We start from the raw sequence: 24,562 nt of genomic DNA, 5'->3' as shown, positions 1-24,562 counted from the left end.
CCAGTCTGGAATCTACATCACTGGATTAAGGATGATCTCATGTAAGCAAGCCTGGATTATCAATTATCTAATATCAAAAAGTCTGGATTATTGATTATCTCATGCCAACAAGTCTGGATTAATACCAGGCTGGTATCTACATCACTGGATCAAGGATAATCTCATTTCAAGTCCGGATTATCAATGATCTCATGGCAACAAGTCTGGGTTGTTGATTATCTCATGTCAAGTCTGGATTATTAATAGTCTCATGGCAATAAATCTGGATTAATACCAGTCTGATATCTACATCATTGGATTAAGGATAATCTTATTGCAAAAAGTCTGTATTATTAAATAATTTTATGTCATCAGATATGGATTAAAATTAGTCTGGTATCTACAGCACTGGATTAAGGATAATCTCATATCAACAAATTTGGATTATCAATAATCTCATGTCAAATACTTTGGATTTTTAGTAATCTCATATCAATAAATGTGAGATTAATTATCTCATGTAAGAATCACTGGATTAATCATGATCTGATATAAACAATACTGGATAATTAATTATCTCATTTTAACTAGTATGGATTAGCAATCTTATATCACTAAAACTGGATTAATAATAATAATAATAATCTCATAATCAAGTCAGGATTAATAATAATCTCACGTTTACAAGCCAATATGAATAATAATAATCTCAAGTCACCATCACTGGGTTGAGATTTTCACATCAGTATCAAGAATGTGATTGATAATCTCATATCAATAAATCTGGATTCATTATTTTGTACCTCCATGACAAGATAGCCACATATCAACGAGTCTGGATTAATGATAACCTGAGATCAACAAATCTCATCTCAATCAACAATGTTGTGATAATCTCACATCAACAAGTCTGGATTATTCATAATATCATATTTAAAAGTCTGTATTATTAATAATCTCACATCAACAAGTCTGGATTATTCATAATATCATATTTACAAGTTTGGATTGTGAGTAATCTCATATAAACAAGTCTGGACTATTCATAATATCATTTTTAAAAGTCTGGATTATTAATAATCTCACATCAAAAAGTCTGGATTATCCATAATAACATATTTAAAAGGTTGGATTATTAATAATCTCACATCAAGAAGTCTGGATTATTCATAATATCATATTTACAAGTTTGGATTGTGAGTAATCTCAAATAAACAAGTCTGGATTATTCATAATCTCATATCAGCAAGACTAAAATTAAAATAGTCAGATAAGACGTGGTTGTAATCTGTCCGCCTTGACGTGAACATGAGCGTGTTTTTTCCGGATCTTCCGGGTCATATTTTCCTGCGGTCACCAGCCACCACGTAAGAGCAGGACCACAGTCACTTCCAGTTTTTAATAGTAGCGTGATTTTCTCTACTTTTTTCCTCACAGTGTTTGTGACTCATCAGGGGGTTCATTTCTGTGGAGGTTCTCCAGAGGAACTTCAAGTCCAGATGTCACCATCAGAAGGTTGTCACAAGAATTGATTCATTCACACATGTACACAATGTTTACAATCCTCCAGCTTCTTGATCTCCACTTCCTGTAGCCTCAGCGTTCCACCCGAGTTCCTCTCATTCTCTCCTTTCCAGAGCATACCTCCACCTCTCTAGATGTACCTCTACCTGTTGTCTGCTCTCACTACAGATCACAATGTCATCTGCAAACATCATGGTCCATGGGGATTCCTGTCTAACCTCATCTGTCAGCCTGTCCATCACCATTGCGAACAAGAAGGGTCTCAGAGCTGATCCCTGATGGAGTCCCACCTCCACCTTGAACTTCTCTGTTACCCCTACAGCACACCGTGCCAGTGTCTCACAGCGAGCATACATGTCCTGCACCCGTCTAACATACTTCTCAGCCACTCCAGATTTCCTCATACAATACCAGAGCTCCTCTCTTGGCACCCTGTCATATGCCTTTTCTAGGTCTACAAAAACACAATGTAACTCCCTCTGGGCTTCTCTGTACTTCTCTATTAGCATTCTCAAGGCAAATACTGCATCTGTAGTACTCTTTCTAGGCATGAAGCCACACTGCTGTTCACAAATGCTGACGTCTGCTTTTGTAGTTTCCACTACTCTTTCCCATAACTTCACTGTATGCCTCATCAATTTATTCCTCTTTTCTGCAATTGTGCACATCCCCCTTATTCTTAAAAATGGGCAGCATCGCACTTCACTTCATTCCTCTGGCATCTTTTCACTCTCTAAGATCCTGTTGAATAATCGAGTCAGAAACTTTACGTAATGAGAGACGATATAGAGGTAGTTGGTGTGAGAGTGGAGGATGCAGAGAATGGGGTTAGATGGAGAAAGTTAATTCGCTGCCCCTGAAGGGAAAAGCCGAGTGGAGAAGAAGAAGAAAATCTACCGCTGCCTCTCCTAGACACTTCCACACCTCCACAGGTATATCATCAGGACCAACTGCTTTTCCACTCTTCATCCTCTTCAATGCCTTCCTCACTTCACTTTTACAAATCTCCGCTACTTTGTGGTCTACAATAGTCACCTCTTCTACCCTTGCCTCTCTTTCATTTTCCACATTCATCAGCTCTTCAAAGTACTCTTTCCATCTTCCCATCACTCTTCTAGCATCTGTCAATACATTTCCCTCTCTGTCCTTAATCACCCGGACCTGTTGTACATCCTTTCCATCTTTATCTCTCTGTTTCGCCAACCTGTATAGATCATTCTCACCCTCCTTACTATCCAACCGAGCATACAAGTCATCATAAGCCCTTTGTTTTGCCTTTGCTACCTCTATCTTTACCTTTCGCCACACCTCCCTGAACTCCTGTCTGTTCTCTTCAGTCCTCTCAGTATCCCACTTCTTCTTCGCTAACCTCTTTCTCTGTATATACTCCTGCACTTCCTCATTCCACCACCAAGTCTCCTTATCTACTTTCCTCCCAGATGACAAACCAAGTACTCTTCTACCTGTCTCCCTGATCACATAAGCTGTAGTTGTCCAATCATCTGGAAGCTCACCCTGACCATCGAGAACTCAACTGAACTTCTCAACTCCTCCCTGAAAACCATGCAACACTCCTCCCTTTTCAGCTTCCACCATTTTGTCCTCTGCTCTGCCTTTGTCCTCGTCATCCACCTTGTCACCAGAGTCATCCTACAAACCACCATCCTATGCTGTCTGGCTACACTCTCACCTACAACTACTTTGCAGTCACTGATCTCTTTCAGGTTACCTCGTCTATACAAGATGTAGTCTACCTGCGTGCTCCTACCTCCGCTCTTATAAGTTACCCTATGTTCCTTTTTTTTCTGGAAAAAAGGTGTTCACTACAGCCATTTCCATCCTTTTTGCAAAATCTACCACCATCTGTCCCTCGGCATTCCTATCCTGGATACCAAATCTGCCCATCACTTCTTCATCCCCTCTATTGCCTTCACCGACATGTCCATTGAAGTCTGCACCAATGACCACTCTCTCATTTCTGGGAATATTCTGCATCACTTCATCCAACTCATTCCAGAACTTCTCCTTCTCCTCTAACTCAGATTTCAGACTCATAAGTCTATCTGACATTCTTTTCACCTCTAGGACGTTCCTTACAAACTCCTCCTTCAAGATAACTCCTACTCCATGTCTCTTCTTGTCAGTACCATGATAGTACAACTTACAGCTGCTCCTAAGGTCTGTGGTGCTATTTGAATACTACAGGTTGTACATAAATACTTTGGATGACATTATTATATGTCATTTTGTATGAAGTACTGCAGGAGGCATCTGGATACTACAGGTTATTCATATAAATTCTACAGTTTTTAATAAAATACGACAATTTGTACAGAAAAACTGGAGGTGCCATTTAAGTACTACATGTGGTGTTTGAATACTACTGTTTTAATATAAATACAAGTTGCACCAAAATACTACAGGTTGTTATATATTAGTACTGCAGGAGACATTTATACGCTTCAGGTTGCCTTAAAATACTACATGTTATATTGTACTACAGCAGGTGGACTTTAACTACTACAGTTTGTATATGAATACTGCAGGTTGGATTTATATTACATAACAATACTACAGCTGGTATAATACTACTACGGTTTTAACATCAATGCCCCCTGTTGCAGTACAGTACCACAGTTTGTATACAAATACTACAGGGGTTGGATATAACTACTACAGGTTGTATTAAACTACTACAACTTGTATATAAATAGTAAGGTTTGTGTATAACTACTACTATATACTGTTGTATATAAATCCTACAGGTTGCATATGAATACTACAGGTTGTAAAAAATACTACAGGTTGTATATGAGTACTACAGGTTGTAAATAAGTACTACAGGTTCTATATAAATACTACAGGTTGTAAAAAATACTACAGGTTGTATATGAGTACTACAGGTTGTAAATAAGTACTACAGGTTCTATATAAATACTACAGGTTGTAAAAAATACTACAGGTTGTATATGAGTACTACAGGTTGTAAATAAGTACTACAGGTTCTATATAAATACTACAGGTTGTAAAAAATACTACAGGTTGTATATGAGTACTACAGGTTGTAAATAAGTACTACAGGTTCTATATAAATACTACAGGTTGTAAAAAATACTACAGGTTGTATATGAGTACTACAGGTTGTAAATAAGTACTACAGGTTCTATATAAATACTACAGGTTGTAAAAAATACTACAGGTTGTATATGAGTACTACAGGTTGTAAATAAGTACTGCAGGTTGTAATAAATACTACAAGTTGTATATAAATACTACAGGTTATAAAAAATTCTACAGGTTGTATATGAGTACTACAGGTTCTATATAAATACTACAGGTTGTATATAAATACCACAGGTTATATCTAATTACTACAGGTTGCATTAAACTACTACAACCTTTATATAATTAGTAAGATTTGTGTACAACGACAACATGTAGTATATAAATACTGCAGGCTAATACTACAGGGTGTACGAAACTACTATAACTTTAGTATAAATAGTTAAATTTGTAAAATTTGTATAAAACTACAGAAGGTTGTATATAAATACTGCAGGTTGTATATAATACTACAGGTTGTAATAAACACTACAATTTGCATATAAATACTACTTGTTGTAAAAAATACTAAAGGTTATATATAAGTACTACATCCACTACAAATTAGTAAAATTTGTATATAACAACAACAACAGGTTGTAAATAAATACTACAGATTGTAAATAACTACTACAACGTCTCTATAAATAGTAAAATTAATAAAATTTGTACACAGATTGTTTATAAATACTGCAGGTTGTATATAAATATTACAACTTGTATATAAATAGTAAATTTGTATTTGTATATAGATGCTTCAAGTTGTATATAGATAGTAAAATTTGTATATAACTACTACTTTATAATGTTGTATATAAATACTACAGGTTGCATATAATACTACAGGGTGTGTATGAGTACTACAACTTGTATATAAATAGCAAAAATAGCAAGATTTGTATATAAATACAACAGGTTGTATATAAATATTTACAACGAATTATATATATAGCAAAAATTTGTATATAAATACTACAGGTTGTATATAAATTGTAAAATTTGAATATAAATACTACTATACACTTGTATATAAATACTACAGGCTTTAATAAATACTACAAATTGTATATAAATTCTGCCGGTTGTAATAAATACCACAAGTTGCATATAAATACTACAGGGTGTAAATAAATACTGCAGGCTGTAATAAATACTACAAGTTGTATATAAGTACTGCAGGTTGTATATAAGTACTACAAGATGTATATAAGTACTACAGGTTGTATATAAGTACTTCAAGGTGAGGACAGGTGGAAGTACTCACAGTGTTTGTGGCGTCGGCTCGTGGTTGGTCTCCTGTCAGCGGCGGGGAAGCACGGCTCTTTTCAAGGCTCCCCCTTCCTCACACACACACACACACACACACACACACACACACACACACACGTACACACACACACACACACACACACACACACGTAAACACACACGGCTTCCTCCCTCAGGAGGAAATTTCTCAAGTTTCCCAATGTAACATAACACTGTGTTCCCTTTAGCATCATGACAACACACACACACACACACACACACACACACACACACACATATACTGACAAAGAAATCACGGGTAAAAAATCACGAGTGTGTGTGTGTGTGTGTGTGTGTGTTTATCTCCATTGATGAATGGGTGCAACGCGGATTGATGATGTCATCGGTGATCAATGATCAGCCAATCGCCCGCCGTCTTCCAGAGTTACCCAACGGACCTGTGTGTGTGTGTGTGTGTGAGAGAGTGAGTAAGTGTGTGTCTGTGTGTGTGTGCGTGTGTGTGTGTGTGTGTGTCACAGAATCCTCATCAGGAGTTTCAAAATAAGTTTCCATTTCCTCCGGTGGAAAAAATAAAGTTTTAACGGGTTGATCGGAGCTCGATCGCATTATTGCACCTGATCGCCCGATCAATAGGCCTCCTATCGATCAATACCAGCTGCTTCTGGACGTGTTGGGTCGTGGAGGACCAGCGGGGGTTTCAGGAGGGCGACGCGAGGTGATGGAAGACCTTCGCCGCCGGACGTTGCGCATTTCTGGACTGTTCTGTGAGGAGCAGCTGCCGCGGCGCTCTGAAACACCTGATGCCTCTTACGTCACCATGGAAACCCCAGGATGGACGGATGATGGACGGATGGATGGATGATGGAGGTCAGCTGAAAGAGAGACAAGATGAACGGATTCATTTGTTGCCGCTTTAGCTGGAAAAACAAAAACTCAATGTCAAAAGGGCTCTGCAAAGGAACCGGACCAGCCTGAACCCCTTGATCTTCACGCACCCTGTGATCCTGCAAAACACATACTCTAGAACCCTTTGATCTTCTCGAACCCTATGATACTCTAGAACCCTTTGATCCCCTGGAACCCTTGGATCTTCTCCAACCCCATGATCCTGTAGATAGAACCCTGTGATCCTGCAAAGCACTGATACTCTAGAACCCTTTAATCCACTAGAACCCTGTGATCTTCTCGAGCCCTTTGATCCTATCGAACCCTGTGATCCTGCAAAACACATACTCTAGAACCCTTTGATCCCCTAGAACCCTTGGATCTTCTCCAACCCCATGATCCTATGGATAGAACCCTTTAATCCACTAGAACCCTATGATCTTCTCGAGCCCTTTGATCCCATCGAACCCTGTGATCCTGCAAAACACATACTCTAGAACCCTTTGATCGATCCCCTAGAACCCTTTGATCCTTTTGAACACTTTGTTCCTCTGGAATCCCGTGATCCTGCAAAACACATACTCTAGAACCCTTTGATCCCTTAGAACTCTTGCATCCCTTCGAACACTTTGATCCTCTAGAACCCTCGTAGCAACTAGAACCCTGTGATCCATTCAAACCCTTTGATCGTTTAGAGCCCGATGATCCTCTAAAACCCTAAAATACTCTAGAACCCTTTGATCCTCCAGAACCGTGTTGTCTTGAAGTGAAGCCGAGGCCTCGAAGGATGTCGGATGTCTGATTTTATCAAATCAATAAGCATAAAATAATTATAATGATCATTTTCATAAGAACAATAAAAATAATATACCTTTACAGTAACATTTTTATTATCAGCAAATATTTTAATGAAATTAATTTGTTAATTTCTGATCTTGTTGCAATTTTAAAATGTAATTAAGCCTATCGTGAATATAAAAAAATCAGTTATTGATAACCGATCGATAATCACTGACGTCAGCCAGAACTGCATTTATTATGACATTAGCGCCGCCGCGAGCTAACACCTCGTTACATCACTGGGCATGTGTGTGTGTGTGTGTGTGTGTAAAAAAAAAACCAGGACGCTTATTTATTTTTTCTCTTTTTTTTTTTTGTTTAAAATTACTTTTAAAGTTTATTCAAAGGAAGAAAAAAAAAAAAAAAAAAAAAAAAAAAAAACCAAAAAAAAAAAAAAAAAAACAATTAAAATCCACGACTTCCTGTTGAACACGGAGGACATAAATTAAGAGAAAGCACAGCAGAGGAAGTTCCACGTCCACGCCTGCAGGGGTTGAAGACCTGAGGCAGCTTCTTTTCATTCATGGAAAATGGGGGCGGGGCATATTTCATTTTATATATATATATATGTTTATATATATATATTTATACCAAAACCAGGCTCAAGAAGCAAAACAACAAAAGACAGATAGAAGGAAGTGAGATGAGACATAAATAGATGCACATCAGTGGAACGTGGCGTCTGTAAACATGTTCTCCGCAGAACGGCGAGCCGTCGCTCGGCCTCTGCGGCGGCTCCGACGCCAAAACCTACGACGGAAACGGGCGCCGCTCGGAGCGCTTCCGTTTGTTTTTGTTTTGTTTTTTTCCCCTCTCACGGGTTCCGCCGCCGTTTGGAGAACCGGAACCCGGGTTCTCCAGCTACCGACGCGGCGGCACATCGCGGAACTTGAGGAACCGTGTTGATGAGCATCGGCTTCCTAGCTGCAGGGCTAACTTCCGATGTCGAAGTACTTTAAGCTAGCTCCGCGTAGCAGTACTACATGTTCGCAGTATCGGAAATATTCTTCCGGCGTCAAAAAGACACGAGTGACTGAATGCTAACGGGTTAGCCGGTTACCAACAGAACAGACGAAACACGGCAAGGCGGCTTCTACTTTTAGCATTTTGGACGTTTCGACGCGTCAAAGTGTTAGCATGTGCACGTGCTAGCATCGGGTATCTGAGGAACATCCCGGAGAAGATCCGAGAAGATACCGACCACACAAAGGACAACCTGACTGTTACGTCACGCTGATTAGCCGCAACGTTGGCTAACGGTTGGATGAAACTGCAACGTTAGCATCTGCTAGTTAGCAGCGTGGTATTCGGTAGCACGTGAGACTCTCAACGGACGCCATATTTGTAGTCCTGTTTCCTTGTAGTTCCACTACAAGGACTCCGAACTGCAACCGGCTCCCATTTGGGGGAAAAAACAAAAACGAAAACAAACACTCACTCAAATACTGTTTTTGTTGAAAGATCGGATATTCCCGAAAAAAACAAAACAAACGTAAACCGCGGGAGGAAGCCTGACTCGGGTGCGAACGCCCTTTAAAAATAAAAGCCTTTCCATTTTAAAGCCTGTTAATATTAGCGATAATCATCATCCAGCCCCCCCACATGAAGTCAATGCAGCGACACACACACACACACACACACACACACACACATCACAGAGCTCGTGTGTGTTTGTCGTTCGTCAGGTCGGTGACCCCGACGCACACACACGCACGTAAACACACACACGCGACACAACGTCAATAGCCGGGGTCGCCGTGGTAACACATATACAGACGGCTTGATTGACGTGTGGGAACCGGTTGCCGTGGTAACAGGCCCGCGATTGACGGGCGGGGGGGCAAATCGCCGACGGCGTTCTGGACCCGAGAAGATGGAGGAGGAGCGCACGTGCACGCACACACACACACACACACACACACACACACACACACACAGAACAACACACACTCATATTAACAGCAGTTCAAGTTCCTGGTTTGACTGGCGGCGATCCGGGACAAGATGGCCGCCGCCGCCGCCGCCGCCAAGGACATTTAACTAACTTTACATAGACACCTTTATATTTTATGTTTTTTGGGGGGTCGGGGGGGTACAAGATGCCGTGCACGTAGGTGGAGGTGCGTGCACGCCGATACACCCGTCACCCGGGGCAGGACTCGAAAAACACTCCTCTAAAAATCCATCTTCATCTCGCCAGTCGACCCCGACAGGGTCGGCATCGCCACCTCACACACACACACACACACACACACACACCTGTCTAATCCCACCGGATGTGCGGCTAATCCCCCTCAGATGTAATCCCTCCGGTTCGGTCACCTCGAGCCGCCGCCGCTTTAGCAGTAACCGGACAGCGCCGAAGTACAAGTACGCGCTGTACTGCAGTATTCGGGTGGGCAGGGCTGCGGAAGGTAGTAGTAGTAGTAGTAGTAGTATTAGCAGTACTAGCAGTACGGAGGCTAACGGAGCACAGGCGCGACGCAACGCCGTCTGATGAGCACAGAGGTGGGGGCAGGTGATGGTGCGAGAAAGGGGGTGGAGCTTCAACGCTGACTCCGCCCCTTTTTGGGGGAAAGAAAAAATTCACATTTCACTCTCATCCCCCGCCGCTCGGCTCCCGGCTCGACTCGCCGGTGCCGTTGGTTCGCTCTGAGGAGGAGGAGGAAGGGGAGGAGTCCGCTCGGAGAGCTTGGCCGACGAGGAGATGTTCGGCGGAGGAGCTCCGAGGTCCAGTGTTCAGGGCGGCTGGGAGGTGGAGGCGGAGGTGGGGAGATGATGAAGAGGAGGTCGAAGAGGAGGAGGCGTCTACCAGCTCAGCAGGTTGCTTCGGCCCAGAGTCATGAAGTAGACCTGGCTGGAGCCGCCGGACCGAACGGAGGCGAAGAACACCTGAGGAGACACAGGGACAAGTTCTCCCTGAGAACCTCGGCAGAACCCGGAGAAGGTACTCGGGCACTCCTCGGATACTCTTCAGTTCCCGGTCGTGCTTCGCGGGCGGGACTTTGGCGAGACGCCTAGGAGCACTTCGGAGTACTTCTTCCCGAGTATTTAGCCCTCGCCGTTACTCCCATCATGGACAGGAAGTAACGGTACTGCAGTAATCGTAGTACCTTCATGCGAAGCAAAGTACATCCAGAGCCAATGGACTATTTTCTGATTTCCACCAACACTCATCCGAAGTTCATGCTGTGGTCTCCTCACCTTGTCGTTCCTCTCGCAGAGAAACTTCAGCCTCTGGGCCCTCTTGTGCATGAAGACCCCGTCCAGGTGGCCGGTCTCCACCGAGCGGATCTCGATGGCCTTCTCACCCCAGCCCATGATCTGGTTGGAGCGGATGTAGGCTGAAGGGCAGATAGAAGACAAGGGTTTCCTCTGTTAAGAGTGCTGGTTTCATTCATCTGGTATATCCCCGTTCCAAGCCCTCACCCCAGAGGCTTCTTCTGGCCTGATTGCCCTTGGGGAGTTTCTGAATATAACCACCAGGGTTGTGGGCGGGTCTGGTATCGTTCCCGGTACGGCGTAATATCTTGCTTGCCGTACCGGGATCAATACCAAGATGGATGTGGATCATCTGCACCCCCCAAACAACCCGGAAGGCTCCACCAGCAGAACTGGCCCCTGGTAACTTCCACCTGAGCCCCAGTCCATGTGGTCCAACGGGTTTCACTCCTTTGTTTCACGCTCTAAAAAGTTTGGCCCCACCTTTTCAGAGTCTAATCCAAGTAAATCTCCAAAAGTTGTACCTTTGTTCCCACGTTAGCAGAACAATCTACCACCACCTAGTGTCTGCTGATCAACTGTCCCTGGGGGTTATATTAGGAAACTCCCCACAGGTTAGAAGACCTGAAGAAGCCTCCAGTATGAGGTTGTGGAACGTCTTCAAGGGAAGACATACAAGTCCGGTTGCCACGACAAGAAGGTTCGGACAAGAATTCACCCTCTTATTTACACATCATACAGAGACATACAAGTCACCAACTCATTCCCATGGAGGCTAGTCGTACAAGTCGTGCAACATTTCACAACCATTCACGCCTCATATATAAACAGAAAATTCACTCGTTCACTCCACGCTATACAGACACAACATTCACCCTCTCATTCAGAGACATTATCTACAGACCTTCTACAGACATACAAGTCATTCACTCACACACCAAATGGAGACTTGCAACCATTCACCTTCTCATTCCTATCAGGCCGGAAAAACAAACATCTCTGGAGTTTCTGCTTTGCTTTACAAAATAAAAGCATGCTAGCACTGTGTGTGTGTGTGTGTGTGTGTGTGTGTGTGCGCCTCACCCACGGAGGTGGGCATCTCCCCCCACTGCAGCACCACGTCCTTGGTGATGCGTCCGTAGGTGTTGACGTAGACGCCCTCGTCCTCGTAGCAGACCAGCAGCTCGATGCCGTCCGTGTTGGGCAGGATGATGATGGCGTGGGACTGGATGCTGGTCTGGATCTGCACGGGATGGACGGACCGTCAGGTGGACCTCGGCGTGATGTTTCCAGACCTTCCTCATATTGGTGCGTGTTTGTTCTTACGTGAGTCGGAAGGTAGATGTCGTAGACGGCGCCCGAGTCCACGTCCACGGCGTGGAAACCCGAGCAGGATCCGTAGATGACCTTCAACCTCTGACCCTCCTCCACCGTCAGGTCCACCAGCAGAGGCTTGTGGACCAGGTCGCCGAAGGACTGCGGGAGGAAGTGGGGTGGGTGTGAAGGGAGAGCTACTTCCTGTTTAGCTCGGGGGTGAAGCTAACGTAGCTGGCTGACGTGGCAGGCTAATGTTGCAGTCTAATCTTGCAGGCTAACGTCCAAGGGGAAAGTAGCAGGCTGACATTGCAGGTTAACATCACAGGCTAAAGTAGCAGGCTAACATGGGAGGTTAACGTCGCAGGCTAATGTAGCGGGCTAACGCAGCAGGCTTGCGTAACAGGCTAACGTGGCGGGTTAACGTCGCAGGCCAAAGTCACAAGCTAATGTGGCAGGCTAACACGGGAGTGCAACGTCACAGGTTAAAGTAGCGGGCTAGCAAATGTTGCAGGCTAACATCAGGTTAACCTCGAAGCCTAGCATCGCAGGCTAGCGTTGCAGGCTAGCTTTGCAGGCTAGCGCTACAGGCTAAGTGTCGATCAATCGACAAACACCTTCTGGAGTTTCCTTCAGGCACGTTCACTAAAACCCTGCGCTTGGCTTGCTGACAGTAGAAGATGGTCCTCCAGGTTCTTCTCACCTTGAAGGCCATGAACTTATGGTAGGGCTTGGGGGCCCAGGCGTAGACCTCCACCGAGTTCTTCAGGGCCAGGACCAGGAACTTGATCCTCTCGTACTTGACTGGGGAGGAGGAACACCAGCGTGAGAACCAGAACTTCTTTTTTTTGGAACTGTACCTCCACGAGGCGTTCACTGTCAGACGCCAGCGTGGGACATCTGAGCGCCGTCTTGTCTTCAAACACGTTTTTACCTCATATTGAAAAGTCCTCAGCACATCCAGGAGCTTCTCAACGCCGCCGCGTTTTGAAGAAGTTGCATTTGACGAGGAACCTGAACGCCACGTACCTCGCCATCGAGGGGTTTCCAGCAGGAAGTGCCCGTCTGGGGACTAAGCCCCGCCCCCTGTCTCCACGCCATTAGCTAACCGAGGGCTTTTCCGCGGCGCCCTGGATCTGAAGGTCAACCCGGGTGACCGGAAACCAGAACGTGCCCGTAAGGTTCCACGGGACCTTCTGGAGAACGTCACCCACCGACTTTGTAGTGCACGCAGCCCTCCAGGTCGCCCACGGTGGTCCAGCCCTGCTTCTTCTCCACCTCGGGGTCGTTGTGGAGGATCTTGTTCCTCAGCCAGGACAGGTAGTAGACGCGCAGCTTGTTCTTCTTTCCTGAGGAGCCAGAGAGGAACATCTGAAGGAAACCCTGAGGAACCAATCAGGAGAGCGGAGCGGAGGCACGTCGGACTCCATGACGCTACGTTAGCGGCTAGCGGCGGCTAGCTAAGCTAAAATGTACCATGGAGAACGAGTGGGGAGGGGGGGGGGGGGTCGCCATGGTGACCATCCCGTCACTTGGAAACCAGGCTCAGATGCAGAACGTCACCTGCACGGCGGCGCCATAAGCTCCGCCCCCCCTGCAGATAGGCTCCGCCCCCTTTTGGCCCCCTGAGGCCTCCACCATTTGCAGGTGGTTTCCAGGAAGATCTCGTAACCTTCTTGGTTCCCACGCCGCTGCAGCCCGGCGTGGGAAACACACACACACACACACACACACACACACACAGTGTGACAAGGTGACCTCGCAATCAGACGCCGCAGAACGTGACCGGCGGACACGTATGGTGTCGGGGATGGTTGAGGATCTCCGACGGCCAGGCGGGCGGCGGCCCCAGGCTCCGCCCCCTGCGGCGGCCCCAGGCTCCGCCCCCTGCGGCGGCCCCAGGCTCCGCCTCCATCCCGTGCCACAACTTTCCATGACGCGCCGCCTCCACCGCTTCCTCCGAGGAGTGTGTGTGTCAGAGGTGTTCAGCGCAAGTGACCCCCCCGAGTTTACACAACATCCGCCTGTGTGTGTGTGTGTGTGTGTGTGTGTGTGTGTGTGTGTGTGTTTGTTTCTTTGCATGTTTAAGTGCGTGTGTGTTCCTCTGTGTTTCTAGTTGTGTTTCTATCTGTGTTTGTGTGTATGTATCTATCTATGAAAATGTGTGTGTGTGTGTGTGTGTGTGTTTCTATGAACATGTCTATATGTGTGTGTGTGTGTGTGTATGAAAATATGAGTGTATGTGTGTGTTTGGTTGTCCACTTGCATGTTTAAATGTGCATGTGTGTTCCTCTGTTTCTACTTGTGTTTAAGTCTGTGTGTGTGTGTGTGTGTGTGTGTGTGTGTGTGTGTGTGTCGATGAACATGATTATGTATGTGTGTTCCTTTTTGTCTCTGTATGTGTGTGTGTCACTGCGTAATCACGTGTTTCTCAGTGTGTGTTCTGTTTATCTGCGCGCACGCGCGTGTGTGTGTGTGTGTTTGTTTGTTTGTTTCTTTGCATGTTTAAGTGCGTGTGTGTTCCTCTGTGTTTCTAGTTGTGTTTACATCTGTGTGTGTATGGATCTATGAAAATGTGTGTGTGTGTGTGTGTGTGTCTATGAAAATATGAGTGTATGTGTGTGTGTGTGTGTTTGTTCATTTGCATGTTTAAATGTGCATGTGTGTTCCTCTGTTTCTACTTGTGTTTAAGTCTGTGTGTGTGTGTGTGTGTGTGTGTGTGTGTGTGTCGATGAACATGATTATGTGTGTGTGTGTTCCTTTTTGTTTCTGTATGTGTGTGTGTCACTGCGTATTCACGTGTTTCTCAGTGTGTGTTCTTTTGCATTGCAATATCTGTTTGCGCGTGTGTGTGTGTGTGTGTGTGTGTGTGTGTGTGTGTACACGCGTTTCCATGTATGTTGATCTCTAGTGTGCGTGTGTTTCTCCATATCTACGTACACGTCTGAGTGTGTGCATGTGTGTATGCGTGTATTCTATGCATCTACGTACTTGTCTGTGTGTGTGTGTGTGTGTGTGTGTGTGTGTGTGTGTGTGTGTCAGAAGGAGAAACTCCTAAAGGAGAAGTTGACACACACACACTTTCGACACGATTTTGCTTGTGTGTGACAGAAGTTCCTGTGCCATCGGAATTCACACACACAGCCGTGTGTGAGTGTGTGTGTGTGTGTGTGTATGTGAGTGAGTGTGTGTTCCTTTGGATTTGCATGTCTATGTGTTTCTATGTGTGTATTTGAGTGTGCATGTGTGTGTTCCTCTCTGCTTTGACGTGTGTGAATATTAGTTGGTGTGTGCATGTTTTCCCAGTGTGTATTTGCACATGTATTTGAGTGTGTGTGCTTTTGTGTTTTATGTGTGTTTAAGAGTGTGTGTGTGTGTGTGTGTGTGTGGGCATGAACTTGTTTCTATGTGTGTTTTTGAGTGTGTGTTCCTCTCTGTTTTGATGTGCGTGTGTATCCCAGTGTGTATTTACAGGTGTACTAGTGTGTGTTCTTTTGTTTTTCTATGTGTGTGTGTGTGTGTGACAGCAGCAGGTGATCAGCTGTCATGACCAACCTCGGCCTCTAGGGGGCGCCAGAAACACACCCCTGCTGATTTGATTGACAGCACAAACCTCTTAAAACCAAAACAATAACAAATAGTTATTTTTCCCTTACTTTGTGTTTCATTATATTTTAATGTATTTTATCTTATTTTTGATTATTTTATGATATTTTTATTCATTTATTGTCTGATTCTTTATTTTGAAGAGCAGCTTCAGGGAACCTTTGCCATCATCGCATGTGTGTGTGCATGTGTGCGTGTGTGTGTGTGTGTGTGTGTGTGTGTGTGTGTGTGTGTGTGTGTGTACCCACCTGAGATGGTGACCAGGACATTGAGTCCCTCCAGGACGTCCATCTGCTGGAAGCGGCGTCTGTTGATGAGCGGGTAGACCTTCCCTTGGCCACTGCGGTCCAGCAGCATCAGGCCACTTTCTGTCCCCACCAGCAGGTTCACACCTACACACACACACACACACACACACACACACACACACATCAGCTCATTTGCACCGCCTGGTGGCAAAAAGTAGAACTACAGGATCCAAACATGTATGCTTCTAACAGTAGAGATGTGTAATGAGATCCAGTGGTCCCTCGCTGCGTCACTGATTATTTTTGTAAATTTGTATCGTTTTGCAGTATTTGAAATTTCTTTTTGTGATAAAATAGCCATATTCAAACCGAGGAAGAAAAAAAAACAGTCAAATCTAAAATTCATTTTATAAAAGATAAAATACGAGATCTCCTTTGCGTCTCCAACTCTTGTACCGTTAAACATCCCGCTCTGCAACGCCTCCTAAACGCCCGAATGTCTGCTATCGACCCCGAGCACCAAGATGCTGACTAACTGAAAAGATAAAACTTCTCGCTACGTTAAAGCAAGGCAGAGGTTTTGCTGAAGTCGCGTCACTACAGCATGAACCATCTACAGATCGTTACGTTAAGAAACATGAAGCTAACATTAGCAAGGCAGCGACCTTAAGCTTCAGTAAAACGGCAAAACAAAATACATTCATTGTAAAATGGATTGTATTTCAAGGTTTTTTGGACCTAAAAATGATCCAAAAGTGTTTAGTGTACCGTGTAAGTGCCTGTGAAGCGGGTTTACCGGAGGTCGGTAAAAGGTTGAGCGAGGTTGGTTGAGGGTTAATATATACTTTGCGGAAATTCACTTTTCGCAGGGCGTCTTGAATGTACCTGTGAAAAGTGAGGGTCCACTGCATATTCAATGACTCGTTCATTTATTATCTTTAGCACTAGCCTGTCCCTCACAGGGACACATAGAGAGGCCTGCAAGCCTTCGCCCTTTCCTTCGCAGTTCAGAACCTCCTGCATGTTTGGGAAGAACCTGAAGAACCCTGAGGAACCCCACGCAGGAAGGAACCCTTTGGGAATCAAAGAGGGACCTTCTGGCTGTGTGGAGGAACCGCTAACCCCTTTGTAAGATACTGGTAACAGGTACCCCAAAGTGCAGCGCAGAGGATCTCGGAGTTGAACCTCTTCTTGTACTTGCGGATCTCGGGCGTGTCGCTCTGGGGTCGGGTGTTGACCGGGTTGACGTTCACCACCGAGCCCTTCCGGGACGGGTCGGCCCTCAGCGCCTCCGCCAGCCGGGCGTCGTTGCCGTAGCCTGAAGGACATCCGGTGTCAAAGAGAGGAACATCTCACACCCCCGGTTGGGCTTCACTTCCCGGATCTCGCGGGTGAAACCGAAGGCGGGGAAAAAACCGGGCCGGATGGGACTCACCCACGTTGTTGAGGGCGCTGCCGGTGGACGGGGACACCTGCAGGAGCCGAGGGTCGATGAAGGGGGTGAAGGAGGACGAGGACTTGTGTTTCTGCATGTTGTTGCTGGACTGGCTCTGCGGAGACGGAAAGGGAAGAACTCAGCGCCCGCGGGCTTCGGGGTTCTGGAGAAGAACGCCCGACGGCACCAGACGCTTCCAGGTGAAGGTTCACGATCACACAAAGACGATGAGGTCAAGGCAACTGAGGTTCCTTCATGCACGGGTGGAGGTGCGACTCAAAATATGGGGGCGACTCAAAATATGATAAATAAAAACATGGGAGGTCGACGGCGGAGGATAAAAGATGGTGGATGGAGCTGACAAAAAAGGCAAATCATGAATGGACAAAAACGGGAGGAGGTGGAGGAGGTATCTCCACGGGAATCGTACTTGCCCCTGGAGCCGCTAACGTTTCCCGCTGGTTTTGGGGTCCGGAGTCTTCCGAACGCGATGACCCGGGACTCGTAACAGAGCGCAAATCTGATTCGGGCGACTGGTGTCGAAGCACAACTGGACTCAGAGAAGACTTCCGCTGACAAAGAGGGGCGAGTGCAAGAACCCAGGAAGGGGTTCTCAGCCAAGACTCTCCAGAAAGACCTGCTGTCTTTGTTCAAGAACAGGCTACAAACCCTCCTTGTTGAGAAAGCATACCGTTAGCACTAGCCTAGCCCCTTCTTATGCTACCATCGGCTTACCCTGCAGAGGGGGACCCCAAAATGCACCTCTCTGATAGTAACCTCATCTCTTCTCCTGAATCCCGGGGCTCTCATTGGGCAGCGTCCCAAGGGGCGGAGCTTGACCTACTGCATCTACACTCTACATGTTCTATGATGACCAAAGCTTTCCTTGTGTCATGTCAGCTATTAGCATGTAGCTGTTAGCGCTAATGGTAGTAGTACATTCTTCACACCTCCCCTATGGCTATCTCCGGTCGAGGCAGAAGATCGCTCTGCGTTTTCTGCACCAGCAAAGGCCAGAGTTTCCTCGCCATCTGCTCGGGAGGCGGGAACGTCGGGTAGATCCCATTGCTCAGCCCCGCTCTGCACGGAAGGTCTCATGGAACGCCGGTGAATATGGATAAGGAGCACCTTCTTTTAAGTCGTCACATTTGAAGCCGAGGAGACGTTTCCCGGTTCTAAAGTTCTGGAGGCCGCGAGAACTTTGACCCGCCTTCGCCCGGCGCTCGTCGGGGCCTACCTCTGCGAGGATGGCCAGCTTGTCCAGGGGGCTCTGGGGGGACATGGAGGGGCTGGCGAGGCCGGAGGAGGAGGGTGAGTTGGAGGCGGAGGAGGAGGGCGAGGAGTGGTGGCTCTGCTGGATCAGGTCTGGAAGGAGGTGGATTCGGCCGGCGAAGCCGTTGCGGTCTGAGTGCTGCGCGGGGTGATGGTGGTGGTGATGGTGATGGTGGTGGTGGTGATGGTGCGGGCCGGGGGCGCGGCGGGTCGGACCGGGGCTCGAGGCCGAACCCGGACTCGGGCCGAAGCCCACCAGGAGGCCCTGGGGGACCTGACCCGGAACAGGCCCCGCCCTCTTTTTACTATCACCTGCGCTCTGGAAGTAGAAAGAGGGGTAGAGGACTTTGGGTCTAGACGTGTTCCTGACCAGCTCGGGGGAAGGGAAGGTGTTAGCTAGAGCGAAGGGCGGGCTACAGCGGCTAGTCTACGGGTGGAGACAAGGCTGCCGTTAGTGGTGGAGAAACCTCCGTCTGAAAAGACCGAAAACAGTTAAAGATTCTGCAGAAGATGTTCTGGCGCCGACATCTCTGAACGAGCAGCACCTTACCGAGGATCCGCGACCTCCGAGCGGAAGCTAACATCTGCTGAAGTTCCCCGGCTGAGGTAAGATACCGCTCTTCTGGACTTCTGCATCTCCTCCGACCAGAGCTAACGGACGGGACTATAAAACCCCAGCTTCCTTCTCCTTGCTAGTTCCACCCGACGTGCTCCGGCGAGCCAAACTGAAGTCCACACTTCCCACTGCGGGTAAAAGTGGGGGCGGAGCTTGAGCTTAGGGTTGCTGCGCCTCAAATGAGCAAAAAAAGCTAACTCGGTGAGATGCCAGCAAGTTCTAGGGTACTCTCACAAGGTCCCGACCGAAGCTCTGGAAGTTCTCGACATGCGGCAGAGCCGACGGGGGCAGGAAGCGAGGAGTCCTCGGGGGCGACTTCAGAACAGAAAAGGACCAAAACGACACGGAAGACGCGGGACGAGGCGAGCCAGGATGGAGGACGGCGAGGGCGGCGAAGGGGGCGGAGCTACCTGTCTGACGACGAGCGTGCCGTCCTTGCGGGGAGCCGATCCGGCGTCGCTCTCGCCCTCGTCGTGGACGATCATGGTCTTCACCGACTCCGTCTCGCCGTTGCTCAGCCTGGAGGAGCTGCAGAGGCGGAGCAGAAGCCACCACTTACTCCGGTTCCTCTGTATTTCTGAGCAACGCTGGAGGTTTGAAGTGTCACGTCGACACAAGGTGCTTCTCCACGCTCAGGGTTGTGGTACTTTGTGTGTCTTCAGTGCGTTCGACAACAAAACCTCGGCGAGAAGAATCATCTTCTGGTGTGTGTGTGTGTGTGTGTGTGTGTGTGTGAGTACATTTTCTGCGCCCGTGTCTTGAGTATGTTATGTGTGGGTAAATTGTGTATAAATATGTTTTGTGTGTAAATATGTTGTGTGTAAGTGTGTTATGTGTCTTGTGTGTCAATTTTCTGTGTGTGTGTGTGTTGAGAGTTTATCTTGCGCTGTGAGTGTGTGTGTGTAGGTTGTGTGTATGTCATGAGTATACAAGTATACTGTGTGTGAGTGCGATGTGAGTATTTAGTGTGTCAGTATTTAGTGTGTGAGTATATTGTGAGTATTTAGTGTGTGTGTTGTGAGTATTTAGTGTGTGAGTATTTATTGTGTACGTTGTGAGTATTTAGTGTGTGAGTATTTAGTATGTGAGTATATAATGTGTATGTTGTGAGTATTTTGTGTATTATTATGTTGTAAGTATTTAGTGTGTGAGTATATTGTGAGTATTTAGTGTGTATGTTGTGAGTACTTAGTGTGGAAGTATGTTGTGAGTATACTATTTGTAAGTACATTGTGAGTATTTAGTGTGTATGTTGTGAGTATTTTGTGTATTATTATGTTGTAAGTATTTAGTGTGTGAGTATGTTGTGAGTATTTAGTGTGTGTGAGTAATTAGTGCGTGAGTGTGTTATGAGTACTTAGTGTGTGAGTGTGTTGTGAGTATTTAGTGTGTGTTTATGTTATTAGTATACTGTCTGTGAGTATGATGTGAGTATTTAGTGTGTGTTTATGTTATTAGTATACTGTCTGTGAGTATGATGTGAGTATTTAGTGTGTGTGTGTGTGTGTGTGTATGTATTTTGCGAGTACACTGTTTGTAAGCATGTTGTGAGTATTCAGTTTCCATGGCGACGGCGGGCGGGCCCGGCGTCCCCTACACGGCTCTGGAGTCCTCGGGCCCGGAGGTGGACTCCTCCCCGGCCTCCTGGTCCACCTCCTCCTCCTCGTCCTCGTCGGTGGTGTCCGAGTCCTCGCTGGACGAGGAGTAGTCCGTCACCTTGTTGGGCGGGCGCACGTCGTCCACGGCGCGCAGCTCCTTGGCCAGCGCCGTCAGGTCCTGCGGGCCCAGAGGTCAAAGGTCAGAAGGTTCGGACCAATGGGGAGCCGGCGGGGGGGCGGGGCTGCGGACGGTCAGGGTTAGTGGATCAACTCAAACTGCCAGAGAAGAACCGCTGGAGCTAGAAGGTGGAGGAGGTTAGAGAAGGCTGGGGTTAAGAAGGCACCAAACACACACACACACACACACACACACACACACGTCGGGATCTAGCACGGCTAGCTAGCTACTGCCTATTAGCGCTGGCGGGGGCTAACTCTCACCGCTGGTCTGCTCGGCCTGAGCAGGTCCCGCCCCTCCTCGGGCTTTTTGCCGGTACTGTCGGGCCGCTGCAGCGGCGAGCCCTCCGACCTGGACGAGGCTGAGGCGGAGGAAGGAGGCGTCAGTGTGTGTGTGTGTGTGTGTGTGTGTGTGTGTGGCTCTGGTTTGTAGCGGTGGGACTCACAGCGGGCCCTGGCCCTTTCCCCAGAGCCGCAGTGAGACCCAGCCTGGGAGCTGGAGTTACTGGAGCTGCTGGAGGAGCTGGAGCCGCCGCCGCTAACGCCGCCGCTAACGCCGCCGCTAACGCCAACGCCACCATCGGCCGTCGTCCGGGGAACCAGTTTCTCCACCCGCTCCCACAGGAGTCGGGGCTCCGTTGCGCTAAGAGACAACGGAAGGGGTACGAGGGAGGGGAGGGTTAAAGTCCAACGCCGTCCACACGGGGTCGGAGCAGAACCCGACCTTTAAGCTAACTCCTCTTCGCTAGTTTCCATCTGAGCTTCTAGGCCTTCTAGAACCTTCCAGGTTCTCCTACTCGACTTTCCCGATTGGCTGGGAAACGTGGGTTTGACTTGTATGCTTGATACCAGCCAAAGATACTGCAGTATGTGAGTACTCCGGCCCATCAATACTATGTAAATATGTATAAAAATTAAATATGCGAGTATGCAAATAATGAGTCAATACTATAGTAGTTACTTTTACACAAAGTAAATACTACATTTAGTTCATACGATAGAAAGCAGGTATTACAGTATGCAAATTCTCAAGTAAGTATGTAAATACTGAAGTATGTACCTTTTTTCCAAAATATTAGCATAACTCCTTACATAATTAAATATTTCTACTATAAAAACATTACTCTACCTAGAGTAAAGCATACTTTACTCCAGTACCTTTATATTTACAGTATCTATCTATCCTCCGGTAAATATTTGGATGGCGGTGTGCGACCAGCAGGGGGCAAAGTTGTGTTGCAAGTCCTTCGACCAGCTAATTTACAACTAGCGCTATTTCGCTAACACGCTAAGCCCAAGTCACCCCACTTGCCGAGTAGATTGATGACGTCAAACGGTGGGAAATCGGGGTGCCGCCGTTACATAAACCCTCACACACACACACACACACACATATGGTGTGTGTTAATTAGCCCCGGCAGCAGACAGGTTTCACTCCCCTTCAAAGAAAACCTCCAGAGTACCAGAGGGAACGTCCTCGCAGAAGCAGACACCGTTCGGAGAACCTCGCTCGCTTTGTTTTTCGTGGAGTGACGTCGGCGCGGCGGAGAAACGAGGTCGGCAGGGAAGGGAAGGGAAGGGAAGGGAAGGACGTCCCTGCTTTGAGGAACCCCTGTTTGTTTACACGACGCCTCACCGGAGGAACCACAGCCTGCCTTTGTTTAACCAGCAGGGTTCTACATGGCGCTACTCTGGGCCCGGTTCTCCTGTCATACATTTACGTAACAAATTACAGCTAGCTAAAAAACTGCTGGATTAGCATGAGCATTCGCAGCTGCCGGGGGCGCTAGGAAACGTTAGCGCGTTTCAGCCCGGGGTCCGTTATCGACCCGGATCTTTATCTCGGTTACCTGGCGGCGTTGCGGTGCACAGGGTGGCCGCCGTGGGGGGCGTTGCCGTGGCGATGAGGCGAGTCTCGCCTCGGCAACACCGGGGACCTCGACGTCGGCCTGGCGGGAACCTTTCGTGATAAAGACAGTGAGCAGGTGGTGCATGAGCGCGCCGGCGGGGCTAGGAGGCTAATGCAGCGCTAATATAGCACACACACATACATATTCCATCCATCAGCGTCATAGAGCGACAACCTTCGAGGGAACGAGAACATCCAAACCCGACTCAGAACCTGCAAGCAGAACCGATAAAGGGGACGGAACCGCCGCAAGATTTTCTTTTTTAAGATCAGGCAAGAACCAGTTAGCGAGGTCTTCTCAAGCCCCTTCCAGTCTCCAATGAAGTTCTACCTGGCCTGGTACCATCATAACTGAGAGGACTCTTGGAACCCTATCAAACCTCAGAGAGCTCTTAGAACCCCATCCCTTGGAACCCCATCATCTCAGTGGGCTCTTGGAACCCCATCAAATCCCTGGAGTCTCTAGAAGCAGAACAGGGAGCCAGAGCGTTCAGTGACCGAGCTACAATCCCATGGAACCATCTACAGAATAGCTAGCGTTAGCCTAGCCACTAGTCACGGTGCCATAGACGTACTCTGGGGATGGATATCTCATGATGCTCTCTCGCGTCCTGTCCTATCTGCACTTGTGATAGTCACCTCATATCTTCTCCAGAGTCCCTGGAGTTATGCCACAGGATCCCAGGGGACGGGGTTTGATCTACTACAGCGTCTCGCCAGGAAGCTGGCTAACAGCTCCATTAGCATGTAGCTGTTAGCTCTACTGGCATTAGCAGTAATAGATCATCGGTGCCTCCCAACCTTTGTACAACCTATCTCTAGCCTTCTATCCCTGACCTTCTCTCTGTCCCGGTTGAGGCAGAAAGCCATGTTTTCTGTCTTCTTGGGCAACGTGGGGTTCCTGTAGATCATCTCAAAGAGTGCGGTCTAGACCTGCACTAAAAGGAAAGGGCCATCGGAGGACTCTTGTCAGGATTTGGCGCCATCCCTTCATTCCTGCTCGTCTCCGTGGCAACTGTGAGGAGGGGGGGGCTGCTCTCCTTCTAAATCTGGGCTGCAATTCAATCTCCACATTGGGAGATAAAGATTATTATGGGGGTTAATCTTAATAGGGGTTTTATTCAATTGTCTGCAGTTTAATTTGTCTCGGCACGGATAATTAATAGCGTTACAGCCAGGATCTTGAGTTGACAAAGGAGGGGGCACAGGGGGATCTACTGGAGGGGTGGCCTTTTATTTGCTCTATGAAGAATCCGAGCATACAACTGTTGCACCCTTCACCGGTGCCCTAATAAGGAAAGCGTGACTTAGGAATTACTGCTGCCCCGGTGTTAGCAGCATTAAGCTAGCCAGATGTTTTCCGGTGGGACAGGAAGTGCCGGACCCGTTCGGACCCGTCGGCGCACTCGTGGCCGGGTCACATGCCGGGGGGTCATGTGACTTCTGTGGAGAGATAGTTGCCGGGCAGTCACATGACCCTGAAGGGTGAACCGCCGTCTTCAGGACTTCCAGAACTGGGGAAGACCCCCCCCCGCCTCCGCCAGGTTACATCATCCCTTTTAATAC

General features: G+C 47.4%; 2 protein-coding genes across 6 annotated transcripts in view; both read right to left on the bottom strand.

The window, feature by feature from the left end:
* Positions 1-5,941, bottom strand: part of LOC147233100 (interleukin-1 receptor type 2-like) — a 13,136-nt gene extending 7,195 nt beyond the window's left edge. The window contains exon 1 of the mRNA XM_086147424.1: positions 5,870-5,941. The gene's annotated coding sequence lies outside the window, so the exon portion shown is untranslated. The remainder of the gene's footprint in view (positions 1-5,869) is intronic.
* Positions 5,942-7,885: 1,944 nt separating this feature from the next.
* The window catches only part of LOC147233099 (mitogen-activated protein kinase kinase kinase kinase 4-like), a 46,108-nt gene continuing 29,431 nt past the window's right edge, over positions 7,886-24,562 (bottom strand). Inside the window, exons 16-30 of one of the 5 annotated variants that reach the window (XM_086147624.1) lie at positions 22,938-23,047; positions 21,534-21,730; positions 21,352-21,449; positions 20,910-21,088; positions 19,723-19,840; positions 18,662-19,015; positions 17,425-17,539; positions 17,140-17,307; positions 15,990-16,133; positions 13,350-13,484; positions 12,839-12,939; positions 12,148-12,297; positions 11,905-12,064; positions 10,804-10,943; positions 9,665-10,491 (exon numbers count right to left, since the gene is read on the bottom strand). In XM_086147624.1, the coding sequence (XP_086003750.1) occupies positions 10,408-10,491; positions 10,804-10,943; positions 11,905-12,064; positions 12,148-12,297; positions 12,839-12,939; positions 13,350-13,484; positions 15,990-16,133; positions 17,140-17,307; positions 17,425-17,539; positions 18,662-19,015; positions 19,723-19,840; positions 20,910-21,088; positions 21,352-21,449; positions 21,534-21,730; positions 22,938-23,047 (2,253 nt within the window). In that variant the 3' untranslated portion in view covers positions 9,665-10,407. Of the gene's footprint in view, positions 10,492-10,803; positions 10,944-11,904; positions 12,065-12,147; positions 12,298-12,838; positions 12,940-13,349; positions 13,485-15,989; positions 16,134-17,139; positions 17,308-17,424; positions 17,540-18,661; positions 19,124-19,722; positions 19,841-20,909; positions 21,089-21,351; positions 21,450-21,533; positions 21,731-22,937; positions 23,048-24,562 lie in introns of all 5 variants that reach the window. The other 4 variants (XM_086147625.1, XM_086147622.1, XM_086147626.1 and 1 more) reach the window with 4 other exon arrangements.

Source organism: Fistularia commersonii, chromosome 6 (genome assembly GCF_037954325.1).
Source record: "Fistularia commersonii isolate RoL2024-O1a breed Wild chromosome 6, RoL_Fcom_v1.0, whole genome shotgun sequence".
In the NCBI taxonomy this organism is placed as follows: Eukaryota; Metazoa; Chordata; class Actinopteri; order Syngnathiformes; family Fistulariidae; genus Fistularia; species Fistularia commersonii.
This window is presented reverse-complemented; position numbering and strand designations above follow the sequence as displayed.